At 30.7% G+C, this 18,164-nt stretch overlaps 1 protein-coding gene across 1 annotated transcript; it reads left to right on the top strand.

The window, feature by feature from the left end:
• The first annotated feature begins 220 nt into the window (after positions 1-220).
• arpc2 (actin related protein 2/3 complex, subunit 2) lies at positions 221-17,931 on the top strand. Its single transcript, XM_073845750.1, has 10 exons — positions 221-428; positions 3,778-3,812; positions 4,179-4,291; positions 6,492-6,537; positions 6,622-6,808; positions 8,961-9,054; positions 11,829-11,955; positions 14,386-14,486; positions 14,714-14,814; positions 17,583-17,931. The coding sequence occupies exons 1-10, from the start codon at positions 355-357 to the stop codon at positions 17,602-17,604; spliced, it is 900 nt and encodes a 299-aa protein (XP_073701851.1). The 5' UTR covers positions 221-354; the 3' UTR covers positions 17,605-17,931.
• Positions 17,932-18,164: the final 233 nt, after the last annotated feature.

Genomic DNA, 18,164 nt, shown 5'->3' with positions numbered 1-18,164 from the left:
TTTCCTTATTTAGTAATCACGAATAACTTGAAACGTCATGAGAACTATTTGGTCGAAAAGTGGTGTGAGAACATTTGAAGAACAAATAATTATAAAAGATGATTTTAGAAAGTGTAAATCTCGCTGTGAATTAAATGTAAACTGCACAAATCCAATAAAGTATTTTGTTTAAATCACTAGTCGAAACGAACAGGCAGTGACGCGGGCAGCCCGCGGGTCTTTCGAGTCAATGCGGAAGCGGCCAGAGGAGTAGGAGCAGGAAAACCAAAACGATTGTAGTAGGATTGTAGAAAACCTATATTTGCTCTTATATTTTTAATTCCACACAGCTATTAAACATTCATTTAAATAATCATGATTTTGTTGGAAATCAACAACCGGATCATAGAGGAGACCCTCAGCCTGAAATTCGACAGCGCTAGCAACGGGTAAGAGGAAGATCTTCCTGTCTGAGTCACAACTCGCATCTAACATCGCTCATCTAATGTATGCATGCTTTGACAAGAGCCGTTTTTCCTTGCATTAGATAAATATTATATGATAACACACGCTTTCGTATTGGATTGGTTCTGTTTTGTCAGATAATTTGTTGATTGTCCATGTTCGAGTAGTGAAGCATCCTGTATGGGGTGTGTCCTGCAGGACAAGTCACGTATAAAAACATTATTTATGTGTGAATGCGACATCAACGTGTCAAGTGAGCGCTAAAACAGGTGTCTCGGACGATTTCAGACCAGTGCACACGTATTCCGTTGACCCGATTTCTAGAAATGGTTAGTTCCAGACAGTAAAGACTGCAGCCACTTCCTGTTCATGCCTCCGTTTAATTGCAAGTCTCTGCAAGAGCTAGCAAATATCAGCGATTCTTCTAGACCCGTCCATGCACGATGAAGTAACATTGCAGATTCCTCGGGAACTTCTTTACCCCCTTCAGTCTTCTGAAGTATGTGACTCTGCGCGTTCTCGTGCTGGAAAGGCCGCGCGCATTCTGTGACTAACCATCGGAGCAAATGAATACAAAAAATACAAAATTCTGATTTGTTGTTATTTGCACTAATTCACACAAAAGCAAATTGATTAAGTTGTTAACTTTTAGATTTTGCAATTGGTTTATAGTACATTCATAAACAAAAATGTACCAAAATGTAATTTATTTATAAAGAATGACATTCTGTTAGATTTCATGGAGGATTTTCCCCCGTTGTAGTCCTTGATTTTGTCCTAAGGAAGATAATGTGAATTGTTGTTTATGAATTCTATTTTACTCTCTGAAATGCTGACTATGATTGCTCTTTTTCTTGTGCATATGAACTTGTGATTTGTTTTCACGCTGTTTACATTTGAGCTATTTTACTTCGACTAAAATGTAAATGACCTGTAAATTTCACCCACACATTACAGTTTTGTCGTTGTTTACATATTACTGTGGCACTTCTGATTGGTCAGTCTTGGCATTCAGGACAAATATTTCTGAATACTGTCCATTGTTCATGACTGATTCATGATTGTATAAGCTAATACAGCTGTTTCAACAAAAAAATATTTTCTGTTAGAATATTGATTTATCAAGTAGATATTGAAGCCTGTTTCTGCGACTGAATAAAAACTATAACAATTCTGACTTTTTAAAAAATCAGAATTATGATATAAACTTGCAAATACATGTTATAAAGTCAGAATTGCAAGATAAAAAGTCACAATTCTGACTTTTATCTCAGAATTGCATGATATAAACTCGCAATTGCAAGAAATTAAGTCAGAATTGCAAGATAACCTGCGATTCTGACTTTTTTCCGCATTTCTGACTTTTTTATTAGAATAATGAGATATAAACGTACAATTGCGTGTTATCAAGTCAGAATTGCAAGATATATAGTCACAATTCTGACATTTTTTTCAATTGCATGAGATAAACTCAATTGCAAGAAATTAAGTCAGAATTGCAAGATTAAAAAGCCGCAATTCTGACTTTTTTAATAGAATTATGAGATATAAACTTGCAATTGCGTGTTATAAAGTTAGAATTGCAAGATATAAAGTCACAATTCCGACTTTTTTCTCAGAATTGCATGATATAAACTCGCAATTGCAAGAAATTAAGTCAGAATTGCAAGATTAAAAAGCTGCAATTTTGACTTTTTTCTGCATTTCTGACTTTTTTATTAGAATTATGAGATATAAACTTACAATTGCGTGTTATCAAGTCAGAATTGCAAGATATATATAGTCACAATTCTGACATTTTTTTCAATTGCATGAGATAAACTCACAATTGCAAGAAATTAAATCAGAATTGCAAGATTAAAGAGCCGCAATTCTGACTTTTTTCAGCATTTCTGACTTTTTTATTAGAATTATGAGATATAAACTTACAATTGCGTGTTATCAAGTCAGAATTGCAAGATATATAGTCACAATTCTGACATTTTTTTTCAATTGCATGAGATAAACTCACAATTGCAAGAAATTAAGTCAGAATTGCAAGATTAAAAAGCCGCAATTCTGACTTTTTTCAGCATTTCTGACTTTTTTAATAGAATTATGAGATATAAACTTGCAATTGCGTGTTATAAAGTCAGAATTGCAAGATATAAAGTCACAATTCCGACTTTTTTCTCAGAATTGCATGATATAAACTCGCAATTGCAAGAAATTAAGTCAGAATTGCAAGATTAAAAAGCTGCAATTCTGACTTTTTTCTGCATTTCTGACTTTTTTATTAGAATTATGAGATATAAACTTACAATTGCGTGTTATCAAGTCAGAATTGCGAGATATAAACTCACAATTCTGACTTTTTTTCAATTGCATGAGATAAACTCACAATTGCAAGAAATTACGTCAGAATTGCAAGATAAAAACACGCAATTCTGACTTTTTTCAGCATTTCTGACTTTTTTATTAGAATTATCAGATATAAACTTATAATTGCGTGTTATCAAGTCAAAATTGCGAGATATAAAGTCACAATTCTGACTTTTTTTTCAATTGCATGAGATAAACTCACAATTGCAAGAAATTATGTCAGAATTGCAAGATAAAAACCCGCAATTCTGACTTTTTTCAGCATTTCTGACTTTTTTATTAGAATTACGAGATATAACTTGCAATTGCGTGTTATAAAGTCAGAATTGCAAGGTATAAAGTCACAATTCCGACTTTTTTCTCAGAATTGCATGATATAAACTCGCAATTGCAAGAAATTAAGTCAGAATTGCAAGATAAAAACACGCAGTTCTGACTTTTTATTTCGGATTTCTGACTTTTTTTATCAGAATTATAAGATATAAACTTGCAATTGCGTGTTATGAAGTCAGAATTGCAAGATATAAAGTCACAATTCTGACTTTTCTTAGAATTGCGTGATATAAACTCACAGTTGCAAGAAATAAAGTCAGAACTGCAAGATAAAAATGTGCAATTCTGATTTTTGTCTTGCAGTTGTGAGTATATATTTTACAATTACAATTCTGAGAAACAATGTCAGAATTGTGGGTTTATATCATGCAATTACGAGATAAGAGTCAGAATTGTGAGATAAAAGTTGCAATGACCCTTTTTTGAAATTTTTTTTATTCACTGGGCGAAAATGGGCGTCCATGAGTAGATGTGTAGAAGTGGCAAAATTAATAGTAGAGATTTTCTCCATAGTGCTATCCTGTATTCAAAGTGGCAAGCAGATAGATACAGTTCCTGTCTTTGTGCCCTTTTAGCCTATAGATACATATTTTATTTCCAGATAGTAGACATTAACTCACACTTTTTTTTTTTTTTCAGGAACAAGCCTGAGGCAGTAGATGTTACATTTGCAGGTAAGGTCAAATTATAAGTGACTTTGGGATGAAAGTAATTTGTCTTTCAATATGTCATAAGTTGATTTTTGTTGGAAAAAAAAAAAACTAAAATCAAGAGTGTTACACTCAATGACATTTTAGTGGGTGTCTTCTGTAAATTAGGAAAAAATGTATGATATTTTTTTGCTGAGAAAAACAAAAATGCAATAAATTAAACTGAAAACTTTAATATTTTTTTAGAAAAACAACAACAATTCAAAGCAGTATTACACTTACTGTTTTTACGCTTAAACCCTTTTTCGTCTTTGACCCGCATATATTTGACCATGCATGTAAAGCTGATAAAAGCAAAATGACTGACATCTCATTATATGTTTGCTATAGACTTTGATGGTGTGCTTTACCACATCTCCAACCCCAATGGAGACAAAACTAAAGTAATGATCAGCATCTCTCTCAAATTCTTCAAGGAGCTTCAGGAGCACGGCGCAGATGAGGTACGAGAAACTGTCACGAAACCTGTCAAAAAACATTGCATTTGATTATGAAATCAAAAGAATATATTCCAAATATACATTAATGTTCAAAAGTTTGGGGTCTGTAAGATTTTTACAAATATTTTTGAAAGAAAAACATCTCATGTTCACAAAGGCTGCATTTGTTTGATCTAAAATGCAGCAAAATAGTGTTATTGTGAAAAAATCACAATATAGTTTAGAAACGTAATTTATTGTTATAATGCAAAGCTGAATTTTCAGCATCAACATGATCTTACAGAAATCATTCTGATATGCTGATTTGCTGCTTAAAAAACATTTATTATTTTCACTTTTGGAAACAGTTGAGCTGCGTAATATTTCTCTGGAAACCATGATACATTTTTTTAGGATTCTTTGATGAATAGAAAACTCAAAAGAACAGCATTTATTTGAAATGGATGTCTTGTATCATTATAAATGTCTTGACTGTCACTTTTGATCAATTTAATGAATCCTCGCTCAATAAAAGTATCAATTTCCCCAGATTTTGAACATTACTGTATTATTAATTAGAAATGTAACGATATAAAAATCTCACAATACGATAATATCTAGATATGAAGTCCACGATGCAATAAATTGCAATATAAAAAAAAAAGCTTGTAAGCTTTTATTTTGATAGAAACTTCAATAGAGCTTTTATTTTGACAGAAAACTCCAGCTTAAGTGAAAACAGGCTTACAAAAAAGTCTAGTGAAATGCTGTTATCATCTGCCCAAATATAAAGCATAACTGGTGTTCACAAACGTGTGCTAAACACAGTATTTAATGCAGTTCACAGCATTTACTTTAAACTGAGCCGTTCTGAGGTGCGGAAAACACCGGATCACAAGCTGATCACCTGAACGAAGTGCATGCTTTGCTTTGAAATGCGCAGCGAAAACAGACTTAATCAAGGAATAAAGTCATATTGGTTTTTTTCGATTTTAGTTCTTATGACAGATTCTGTGCCACTTTAAAGATCTTATATGTTAGAATACGAAGTTTAAATATATTTTAAAAACTGCATGTTACATCCGTAATATCGTTATATTGTTTTATTAATACTTTTGATTTTGAGTGAAATGTTGTCATGAGATTTACTACATTATGCTTTAACTTTACACTAGTTGCATATACTTACTGAGCAATTCAACGAGTAGGTTGCGAGATTGCAGCTGGTTTTTGTGACGTTCGTAGTGTATATATTGTAATTCTCATGTTTCGAAAATACAATTTAGGTTTCCTGTGGACATTTGTGCAACGTAAAGTTGCAGACAGGAATCTTTATTTCTCACATTCTTTTGGCTCATCTTTTCATACTGTTGTTGTCTTGTGATTTTACATGATTCAGTCCAGAGTGATCACATTTAATCTCCATGTAAGGGCCTAAATAACATGTGGTTTCTCTGTGAAACAGGAAGTGTCTATGACTCACTTTAAATAGAGGAAGTCACATGTTTTAAATAAAGAAACATGGGTTTCTTGTTTAATAAACTTAGCCAGTGGTCGGTTTATTTAGTGATCATCAAAGAAAGTTGAATTAGTTTGCAAGCATATTTCAAAACCGATGCGTCTGAATCAGTGTATAGAGAAAATGAATGTATTGTTTTAGGGCACGATATTCATGAGTCTTGAGGGTTCGTGCGCTTGAGGTCTATGGGTGGTCTTTTCCCTGCCAATGCAAATAAATATTCAAAGTCTGTTCCAGCCTCATTCAGGACTGCCAATGTAAATCAAATGAATGCAAATCAGAGGAACATCCAGCAGAAATGGCCCCACACTTCCTGTCTGTTCGTGTCATGCACACAGATACAATCTCTGAATGAAAATGAATTCAAATGTTGTATTTGTTGAGTCCTGTTTCTATTCTGTGACATTCGGGCTGAAACAGGTGATACAAGACAAAATACAGGACTCTCAAAGCATGCTAGGAATGAAACAAGCCAGTGCCTGTTGTTTTATGCATGGATAGTTGACATGAAATAGTTCTTTGGAAGTTACTGTGTCATGTAAAGTGACATGCTATACTTTAAGAGTAAGAAAATTATTATTATTTTGTGATTCACCCATGCTTTTTTTCTCAATGTGTGACTGTTTGGTAAAGCTAAGAATGATTTTATTTCAAGTGTCTTTTATTAATAAAACAAACTGAAGAGATTTGTATGTTGTGTTTCAGTTGCTGAAGCGTGTTTATGGAAATTTCCTTGTGGCACCAGAAGACGGTAAGCCAAATGGTTGCAGTTTTTATTGTTATTTTTACTGTAAGAATTTTGGTTTGACCGTTTGTTGTTGGTTCCTCTCTAAAGGGTACAATATTTCACTGCTCTTTGACCTGGATGTTCTTCCGCCCAACAAAGAGGAGGTGGTCCACCAGGCAGGCATCCTCAAGAGAAACTGCTTTGCTTCCGTCTTTGAGAAGTACTTTAAGTTCCAGGAGGAGGGTCGTGAAGGAGAGAAACGGGCTGTTGTCCATTACAGGGATGACGAGTCTATGTAAGCTGCTTCAACTTTATTCATTAGGACTGCAACTAACAACTATGTTGATAATAATTTCTTCTAGCGTTTATCTATCTGATTAGTTGGGCAAAAGAGCAACTTGCTCTCTTACATTTAATTGAGAAAATATATAATTAAAAATGTGAAAATTCAAGGCTTTATTGAAAACATAAATATATAAGTGTATGTTTAGTTTTGTGTAAAACGGTAAATAGCAATATAAATTTATATAAATATGACTTGAAACATGTTTCAAATTATATATACACTTCCGTTCAGAAACTTGGGATTAGATTTTGTGTTTTTAAAGAAGACTTTTCTACTAATTATGGCTGCAATTATTTGATTAAAAATACAGAAAAAACAGTAATATTGTGAAATATTATTGCAATTTAAAAAAGTGGTTTTCTATTTTAATGTATTTCAAAATAGAATATATTCCTGTGTTGCGAAGCTGAATTTTCAGCATCATTACTCCATTCTTCAGTGTCACACGATCCTTCAGAAATCATTCTAATATGCTGATTTATTATCAATGTTGAAACAGTTGCTGCTTAATATTTTTTTGAAACCTGTGATACTTTTTCAGGATTCTTTGATGAATAAAATGTTAAAAAGAATTTCAAATAGATTCTATTTTATTTAAAATAGAAATCTTTTATAGCAAAATACACTACTGGTCAGTAAATTAAAAATTAATACTTTTATTCAGTAAGGATGTGTTAAATTGATTAAAAAGTGATAGTAAAGACTTATGTGACCACAAAACCAGTCGTAAGGGTCAAAAGCTGAATAAATAAGCTTTCCATTGATGTATGGTTTGTTAGGATAGGATAAACTATTTTGAAAATCTGAAATCTGAGGGTACAAAAATATTGAAATATTGAGAAAATTGCCTTGAGATTTGTCTAAATTAAGTTCTTTATCTGATTAGTTGGGAAAAAGAGCAAAAACTTGTTCTTTTACATTAAATGGGGAAAAATATAATTATAAAGAACTTAATTTAGACAAATTTAAAGACAATTTTCTCATTAATATTTTATCTTAAATATTTTTGCACCCTCAGATTCCATTTTATTCAGCTTTTGACCCTTTTTTTGACCGTTTTTGCTCTTGGCCTAATCATATAAAGAACTTAGTTTAGACAAATTTTCTCAATATTTTGATTTTTGCACCCTCAGATTCCAGATTTCTAAATAGTTTGTCATATCCTTACAAACCAAACATCAATGGAAAGCATATTTATTCAGCTTTTGACCCTTATGACTGGTTTTGTGGTCACATATAAGTCTTACTATCACTTTTCATCAGTTTAACACATCCTTGCTGAATAAAAGTATTCATTTCTTTCAAACAAAGTAAAAAAAAAAACAATTTACTGACCCCAAACTTTGAACGATAATGTATTTTGTTATAAAAGATTATATTTACTTAGCAATGCATATTACTAATCAAAAATTAAGTTTTGATATATTTACGGTAGGAAGTTTATAAAATATCTTCATGGAACATGATCTTTACTTAATATCCTAATGATTTTTAGCATCGAAGAAAAATCAATGAAAAATGTATCCATGCAATGTATTGTTGGCTATTGCTACATATATACCCAAGCTACTTAAGACTGGTTTTGTGGTCCACAAAACCAGTCTTAAGTCGCTGGGGTATATTTGTAGCAATAGGCAAAAATGCATTGTATGGGTCAAAATTATTGATTTTTCTTTTATGCCAAAAGTCATTAGGAAATTAAGTAAAGATCATGTTACATTAAGATTTTTTGTAAAATTCCTACTGTAAATGTATCAAAATGTAATTTTTGATTAGTAATATGCATTGTTAAGATCCTAATTTGGACAACTTTAAAGGTGATTTTCTCAGTATTTTGATTTTTTTGCACCCTCAGATTCCTGATTTTCAAATAGATGTATCTCAGCCAAATATGGTCCTATCCTAACAAACCATACATCAATAGAAAGCTTATTTATTGAGCTTTCATATGTTGCATACATCTCAGTTTTGTAAAATTTTACCTTATGACTGGTTTTGTGGTCCAGGGTCACATATTGTTAGAAATGATTATTTTCTTTTAATCTTTTGTAATCCAGCTCGTATATCTCACCTGTTTGTGTCTTTCTCTCGTTGTTCTCAGGTACATCGAGGCTAAGAAAGACAGAGTAACTGTTGTGTTCAGCACAGTGTTCAAGGATGACGATGACGTCATCATCGGGAAAGTGTTCATGCAGGTTTGTTCATTTGATCACGTTCTCAGGTTCAATCTTGACCATTTCTGTGCTTCCTCTTGCTGTTGAAACACTTGCCCTATGGGTGTTTTGCAATCCAGATGTTTCGTCATGGTTTCGCATTTAAATAACAAGCTTCAAGCACCATACATCAAGCAACACTGTCATTTCTGTATTTACAGAAGGAAATGCTATCATTTAGACCTCAAAAACTTATAAGCTCATTGTTAGAGCTGTATGCTTTTTTTTCCCCATTTTAAGTCATTTTATATCACTGTAACGTATGTACAGCAGTCCCAAAAAGTAGTTAGACAAATAAGCCACAATAGAAAATGGATAAATGTATCAGCATTATTAAAAAATGTGACCCTGGACCACAAAACCATCATAAGTAGCATGGGTATATTTGTAGCAAGAGCCTAAAATACATTGTATGGGTCAAAATTATGCCAAAAATCATTAGTATATTAAGTAAAGATATTTTGTAAATTTCCTACCGCAAATATATCAAAATGTAATTTCTGATTAGTAATCTGCATTGCTAAGAACTTCATTTAGACAACTTTAAATATTAAATATTTTCAATATTTAGATTTTTTTTTGCACCCTCAGATTCCTAATTTTCACATAGTTGTATCTCAGCCATATTGTCATATCTTAACAAACCATACATCAGTAGAAAGTTTATTTATTACACTTATTCAGCTTTCAGACAATGTATAAATCTCAATTTCAAAATATTCACCCTTATGACTGGTGTCACAAATATCAACGGAAATAGTATTTATTTTAAATAAATATATAAGCAAGCACTCATTTCCATCAGCTTGTATCTAATGCAATGACCTTAAGACCTTTTTAAGTAGCCAAAAGTGTCCAAATATGTTTTGAGGGCTACTGTGTATATTAAAAAGTTTTGCTGATGTATAAAAATGTCTAGAAATTTACTTGAAAAGCAGCATTGCATAAGATATTTAAACTTATTTTCATAGACAGTTGTTTTCATAGCAGTGTATTTTATCTTTTTTTTTTTTAGGTATAAAAAGTTCTAATGTCTTAATGCAGTGTTTTTTTTTTTAAGTTAATTTATCTTGTTTTTAAGGATTTTTAGATTTTAACTAAAAACTAAAACCTTAAGACATATTTAAGAATATTATTTCCTCAGTGTTTATGCTGCATTAGTTTGATTAAATAAATACATTAAAAACAGATATATTGATAAATATTATTACAATTAAAAATAAATGTTTTCTGTGGTTTCCAACATGAAATAAAAAAACGTTAATTGACATTTTATCTCAAAACTGAGTTTTTATCTCACAATTTAGATTTTCCCCTCAATTCTGTCTTTTTTTCTGAATTGTGAGGGGGTAAAAAGTCTGAATTGTGATTCATGAACTCACATTTTGTTGAAGAAAAGTCATAATTATGAGATAAAATTTGCAATTGCCTTATTTTGTTGCAGAAACAAATCTTAATAATGAGAGATATAAAATTAAAATCGCAAGATATAATCTTGAAATTGCAAGAAATAAATGCGATTCCGAGAAGAAAAAAAAGTCTGAATTGTGAAATATAAACTATATAAAATATAAAAAGTTGCAATTATCTTATTTTAATTTTTTTAATCTATGGTAGATATAAGATTCCATAGTTTTGTATTTTTCTATATATTTGTGACCCTGGAGCACAAAACTATTCTTAAATAGCACTGGTATATTTGTAGCAATAGCCAAAAATACATTGTATGGGTCAAAATTATCGATTTTTCTTTTATGCCAAAAATCATTAGGATATTAAGTAAAGATCATGTTCCGTAAAGATATTTTGTAAATTTCTTACCGTAAATATATCAAAACCTAATTTTTGATTAGTAATATGCATTCCTAAGCACTTAATTTGGACAACTTTAAAGGTGATTTTTTTTTTTTTTTTTGCACCCTCAGATTCCTGATTTTCAAATAGTTGTAACTTATTCTGCTTTTAGACAATGTACAAATCTCAGTTTCAAAATATTGACCCTTATGACTGGTTTTGTGGTCCACGGTCACAACAGCTTCAATGCAAATGGTATTTATTGCAGAAATCAAATCTGAATAATGTGAGATATAAAATTATAATTGCAAGATAAACTTGAAATTGCAAGAAAGAAAAGCAATTCTGAGAAAAAAATCTGAATTGTGAGATATAAACTAGCACAGGTATATTTGTAGCAACAGCCAAAAATACATTGTGTGGATCAAAATGATATATTTTTTTTCTCTTATGCCAAAAAAACATTAGGATATTACGTAAAGATCATTTATTTTGTAAATTTCCTACTGTAAATATATCAAAACTTAATTTTGGATTAGTAATATGCATTGCGAAGAACTTGATTTGTACAACTTTAAAGGCAATTTTCTCAGTATTTTGATTATTTTTGCACCCTCAGATTTCAGATCTCGGCCAAATATTGTTCTATCCTAACAAATACATCAATGGAAAGCTTATTTATTCAGCTTTCAGATATTGTATCAATCTCAATTTCAAAAAATTGACCCTTATGACTGGTTTTGTGGTCCATGGTCACATTGTATGCAGTTTATTTATTCTGGAAATGTTTGCTTTTTTAATATCCAGTGAATAAAATGCTTTACAAATCATCTAATTTGACCATCTTCACAAATTCACTTGCACAAAATGACCAGGCACCAGAACAGCTGCTGTGTTGTTGTTTTTTTTGACATTCATTATGCTGACAAATCAGACTGATGCCTGTGTTTCTCTGTCTTCAGGAGTTTAAGGAGGGCAGAAGGGCCAGTCACACGGCTCCTCAGGTGTTGTTCAGTCACAGAGAACCTCCTCTGGAGCTGAAGGACACTGACGCCACAGTGGGAGACAACATCGGCTACATCACTTTTGGTTTGTATCATGAGGTCACACAGTCTACACATAAACATTTATTTCAGTGTCTTTACTTGCAAATGACACTTGGAAAGTGTTCATTTCAGACCCTGGTTGAACACTATTATCAACCTTAGCTGCTAGTTAAATATAGAGTCTTGTTAGGTTCACTTGGTGGCGCCTTGTACGTTAATTTGTATGTTACGAGGCCAGAACAAAGCTCTGCTGCTTACCTGTGACAGGTGCACTGTGTATTTGCATTTGGATCAAGAGAGCAAACACCCATCTTCTCTTCATGGCGGTTATACAAACCTCTTAATGAATATAAAAAAGCACCACACCCTTTTATCAAAGCCAACAACATTTACCAGTGCTTCTGCTCTTCAGTTTTTCATGCAACCAGGAAGTTACTACTTACTAAGTGCTTATTTAGTTCAGTTTTATTTCTTCATTTCACTCTGGTAACCTGCAGCAAGAAATGCAGAGCAGGAGTAACTGAAAAACGTTTTAATGTTAACCTCTTGTTACAGAAGATTTTATTCTCGGAAAAATGCATTTAGTTACTAGAATCGATCTTACACCTTTACTATTACACATGGGCATCCGTTATAGTTTAGATGTCATCGATTTTTATATATATAGAATATCAATGCATAAATAGCAGCTACTCTGAAAATGACTATTAAGTTTTTTATAACTTAATTCTTGTAATTTTGGCTTTATTTTTCTCTAAATATTTAATTTTATTCTTGAACTATTTTGACTTTATTCTGAAACATTTTGAATTTATTTTCAAAATAGTTTGACTATAGTCTCATAATTTTTACTTTATTCTTAATATTTTGACTTCTAATTTCAACTTTATCCTCGAAACATTTCAATTTTGTTCTCAAAATGTTTCAACTAAATTCTTGTAATTTTGGCTTTATTTTTGTATTTGGCTTTATTTGTTAAATATTTTGACTTTTCTCTAAATATTTAGATTCTATTCTTGAACTATTTGACTTTATTCTCGAAACATTTTGACTTTATTTTCAAAACTTTTGATTTTATTTTCAAAACATTTGACTTTATTTTCAAATCATTTTGACTTTGTTCAAATCATTTTGACTTTATTTTCAAATCATTTTGACTTTATTTTCAAAACATTTCGACTTTATTTTCAAAACATTTCGACTTTATTTTCAAAACATTTCGACTTTATTCTCTAAATATTTTGACTTTTCTCAAAACATTTCGACTTTATTCTCATAATTTTTTTACTTTATTCCTAATATTTTGACTTTTCCTAATTTCAGCTTTTTTCTCAAAACATTTCAACTTGGCTTTTTTTTTTAAATATTTTGATTTTATTCTTGAACTATTTTCACTTTATTTTCAAAACAATTTGACTTTATTTTCAAAACAATTTGACTTTATTTTCAAAACAATTTGACTTTATTTTCAAAACATTTTTACTTTATTCTCAAAATATTTCGACTTCTCAAAACATTTCAACTTTGTTCTCAAAACGTTTCAACTAAATTCTTGTAATTTTGGCTTTATTTTTGTATTTGGCTTTATTTGTTAAATATTTTGACTTTTCTCTAAATATTTAGATTCTATTCTTGAACTATTTGAATTTATTCTCTAAATATTTGGACTATTCTCGAAACATTTTGACTTTATTTTCAAAACTTTTGATTTTATTTTCAAAACATTTGACTTTGTTTTAAAAAATTGTGACTTTATTTTCAAAATTTTGACTTTATTTTAAAAAAAATTTGACTTTTCAAAACATTTCAACTTTATTTTCAAAATATTTCAACTTTATTTTCAAAACATTTCATCTTTATTTTCAAAAACATTTTGACTTTATTTTCAAAACATTTCGACTTTATTATCTAAATATTTTGACTTTTCTCAAAACATTTCGACTTTATTCTCATAATTTTTTACTTTATTCTTAATATTTTGACTTCTCCTAATTTCAGCTTTTTTCTCAAAACATTTCAACTTGGCTTTATTTTTTTAAATATTTAGATTTTATTCTTGAACTATTTGCACTTTATTTTCAAAACATTTTTACTCTATTCTCAAAACATTTTGACTATTCTCGAAACATTTCGACTTTATTCTTGAAACATTTTGACTTTATTCTCAAAATATTTTGACTTAATTTGCATAATTTTGACTATTCTCGAATCATTTAGAATTTATGTTCAAAACATTTCAACTTTATTCTCATAATTTCCACTTTATTCTCGTAATTTTGACTTTATTCTCCAAATATTTGGACTATTCTTGTAATTTAGTACTTTTTCTGTATTTTTGATCAAATAAATACAGCATTGATGAGCGTAACAGACTTTGTTAATCCCAAACTTTGTACAGTATAAATGTTACCCAAATTACAGTAGGTTTCTTATTATATTTCAAATATAAATACTGAAATCTTTTTTCCAACAGTGCTGTTCCCTCGACACACCAACGCCAACACCAGAGACAACACCATCAACCTCATCCACACCTTCCGGGACTATCTGCACTACCACATAAAGTGCTCCAAGGTGAGACCTCAGAAACACCTCTTTATCCAACATGAAGGGACAAATGAGGCCCTTGAGTTTGTAAGAAGCTTAGTAATATGCTTCTCAGTTTGCACACTTGTCATTTAATCATTTGGCCCTTTTTGTGGTCAGGTGAAACATTTGACAACTTCCACAAAGTTAATGTCTAATCTGGGGAGTGTAGATGTTTTTTCACACTCATGCGTGTTTGTTTTTTCTCATTTAAGGCTTACATCCACACTCGCATGAGGGCCAAGACCTCAGACTTCCTCAAGGTACTCAACCGAGCTCGCCCGGACGCTGAGAAGAAAGAGATGAAAACAATGTCGTAAGTGTTGTTTCACAATCATTAGGAATTCACACTATATGTAACCGCACAACGTCAATCCAGGTCTTTAAATCTCTTTCTCATGGGCTTTTTTCCAATAGAGGCGTTGATTTGCAGTGATGTTGGTGCACATCTTTGGGTTTTATTTGACATCAGAGACGTGTTCTTGCAAAAGATTAATTTGTGATTTGAATGTGTGAGAATCTTCATTAATTACGCTGAGGTGTTGCGCCATCCGCTATCTCTTTAGTTTTCAAATGTACTTTAGCTGGTTGTTGTTTGAGCTCGTTTAGACTGAAACTTGGCCAATCGTTGCTGATACTACTTTCAGAAGTCAAAGGCTCTTTTTTCTAGTAGATTAGAAATTGATTTTTATCAATAGCATGGAAGACTTTTGAAATAGACCTACCATGATGAATTAGTTTTCATTGATGTGAGTGCTTTTTAACTTTTAATGACTTCCTAGTGAAGGTCAACACTACACATAATTCTGAAGAAAGAGCCACCAATTGGAGAAGTTGCAGTTGCAATTGAAAAAGAGATTAGCAATAGCCACCTACTCCCATAATGCATTGCAAATGCATTGCATCTTAAATGATATATTTTAATATGTTGCAATAAACCTCTGAAATATCATATGTTATACTTATATGATCCTTTATAAATAATTTAAGTGCACAGTTATGCAATTCTGCCTTTTCAGTTGAACTTTTCATAGATATTAGTTATTAATCAAATGTATGATGCTGTTTTAGTGGCACATAAAAAAAAGATTATGAGATTAACGTCATAATATTTGGAGAAAATGGTCAATTACAAGAATAAAGTCGAAATCTTTTGAGAATTGACAATTTATTCACATAAATACAGTGATCTGACTCACCACATTTAAAGAGCGTGAAAAATACATTATTGTAAGTTTGTATTTTGCCTTAAAATTGACAGATTTTGACATCTGAGACTATTTTTTTTTATATTAAATGTGCCAAAAGCACAAAGCTTATTGCTATTATTGGGTGGCTGGCATGCTAAAAATAATGAATACAGTTGAAGACGTGAAATATTATTTCCAAACATACTGTGATATTTAGACTTATTCACATAATTTCAAATTTATTCTTGTAATTTTTGTTGGCTTTCTCAAAATATTTTGACTTTATACTTCGACTTTGTTCTTGAATCATTTTGACTATATTGTTGCAATTTTTTACTTTATTCTCGAAACATTTCGCCTTTATTCTCGAAAAACATTTTGACTTTATTCTCGAAAAATATTTTGACTTTATTGTTAAAATATTTAGACTATATAATTTTTTACTTTATTCTCTTTATTTTGACTTCTTCTAATTTCAGCTTTATTCTCGAAACGTTTCAACTTAATTCTTGTAATTTTGGCTTTATTCTGGAAACCTTTTGACTTTATTCTCAAAATATTTTGACTTTATTCTCACAACATTTTGACTTTATTCCTAAAATATTTTGGCTTTATTTGGCTTTTTTTTCTCAAAACATTTAAAAATATTTTGACTTTTTTCTTATAATTTTGCCTGTTCTTGAAATATTTAGACTTTTCTCGTAATTTTAACTATTCTGGTAATTTTGACTTTTCTCAAAACATTTTAACTTTAATCTCGTAATTTTGACTTTATTGTCAAAATATTTAGACTTTTCTTGTCATTTTGACTTTATTCTCGAAACATTTTGACTTTATTCTCAAAATTTTTACTTTATTCTCAATATTTTGACTTGTCGTAATTTCAAAATTATTCTAGAAACATTTCGACTTAATTCTTGTCATTTTGACTATTCTTGAAATATTTTGACATCTCTAAATATTTAGATTTTATTCTCAAAACATTTTTACTTTATTCTCAAAATATTTTGACTTTATTCTCATAATTTTGGCTTTATTCTCGTAATATTTCAACTTTATTCTCAAACCAACTTAATTCTCGTCATTTTAACTTTATTCTCGAAATGTTTCATCTTTTTTCTCAAAATTTCTAGATTTTTACTCATTTAACATGGTACTAAATGCCATTGTACAAATTCAGATGAAATCTTTAAAGATTTTTCTTTTAAAATATCTCTGGAAAAATGCATTTTATTTTATTTTGTTATTTTTTCCATAACCAAACAACTAGTCACTGTTGTCCAGTGTTTATAAAGAACAAAACAAACACCTCTTGGTTGTAATTCAGTACTTAGAAATTCAGAAACTAGTTTTCCTCAATAAGTTAATATTTGCACAGTAAAAACAACCTCCTTAGTCAAAGATTTCCCAATGACTGGAACATGAAGTGCTTCTGTGTGTCGTCAGACTTAAAAGATTTCTGGATAACACTTTTCAGGAAGTTTTCATTAGTTACCAGTTAATAAATTAGGTATTTTGAACCTACAATGAGCCACCACTTATAAAGCATTTATTAATATAGGTTAATATCTATTTCCACATAATGTTGATTATTAATTCATGTTTGTTCATAGTACATTAGCTAATGTTTATTTATAACTTGAAATATTAAAAAAACATCATTATTTGCAAAAGTAATAAAAAGGTCCCATCAGGTGACATTTGTTAATGCATTGGACAATGAACAATGCATTTGTTACAGTATACAACTATCCATTGCTAGTTAATGTCAGCAAAAGTCCATTAAATAATACATCATGTGTTTTTTGTACATTGCGATATTGAGTATACAGCTATATTTATTCCACTGTTTTGACCTGTGAATATGAATGTAACCCTCTCATGTTCTGTCCAGGGGCAAGACCTTCTCCCGTTAAGGACGTGATGTGCAATCACGAGACCAGCATCCGTGGACTCCATCATACACCTCTGGCCAGTGATGTCGATCTGTAATTTGCACCGCAACAGGGAGACGAATAATATCGCTTTGCATTTATAGGATAAATGTAATTTGTATGTCGGATAAACGGTTTTTTGATACGCTCTTATGTTTCATTGCGTAGCTCTGTTGTCTGACAGTGTTTTATTGACATTAGTCATGCAGTATTTTCCCTTTCCTCTTTCCTTTTGCCTTCTTTGTTTCGCCAAATGCATCAATATTGGACATCATGAAATGGTCATGAATAAACCCGTCTTCTATACAAGAGATTCTGTGTATGTTATTTGGGGTAAAATGACTGTATGCATGCAAAAGTTTGGGGTCAGGATGATTTTATTAATATTCATGCATCAAAAATACAGTAGATGCAGTAATATTATTACAATTCTAATAACTGTTTTCTATTTGAATATATTTATAATATAATATGATTTTTAAGCATTATTACTCCAGTTTTCAGTGTCACTTGTCAGAAATGATTTTAATATGCTGATTTGC

This window comes from Garra rufa, chromosome 8, assembly GCF_049309525.1.
Source record: "Garra rufa chromosome 8, GarRuf1.0, whole genome shotgun sequence".
In the NCBI taxonomy this organism is placed as follows: Eukaryota; Metazoa; Chordata; class Actinopteri; order Cypriniformes; family Cyprinidae; genus Garra; species Garra rufa.
Note: the sequence above shows the minus strand (reverse complement) of the source record. Positions and strands in the feature narration are given on the sequence as shown.

Bases quoted from the DNA above. Each gene is read 5' to 3' on its own strand.
- arpc2 (XM_073845750.1), top strand. From the start codon at position 355: ATGATTTTGTTGGAAATCAACAACCGGATCATAGAGGAGACCCTCAGC. The intron at 429-3,777 runs GTAAGAGGAAGA...TTTTTTTTTCAG, and splicing joins TTCGACAGCGCTAGCAACGG to GAACAAGCCTGAGGCAGTAG. The intron at 4,292-6,491 runs GTACGAGAAACT...GTTGTGTTTCAG, and splicing joins AGGAGCACGGCGCAGATGAG to TTGCTGAAGCGTGTTTATGG.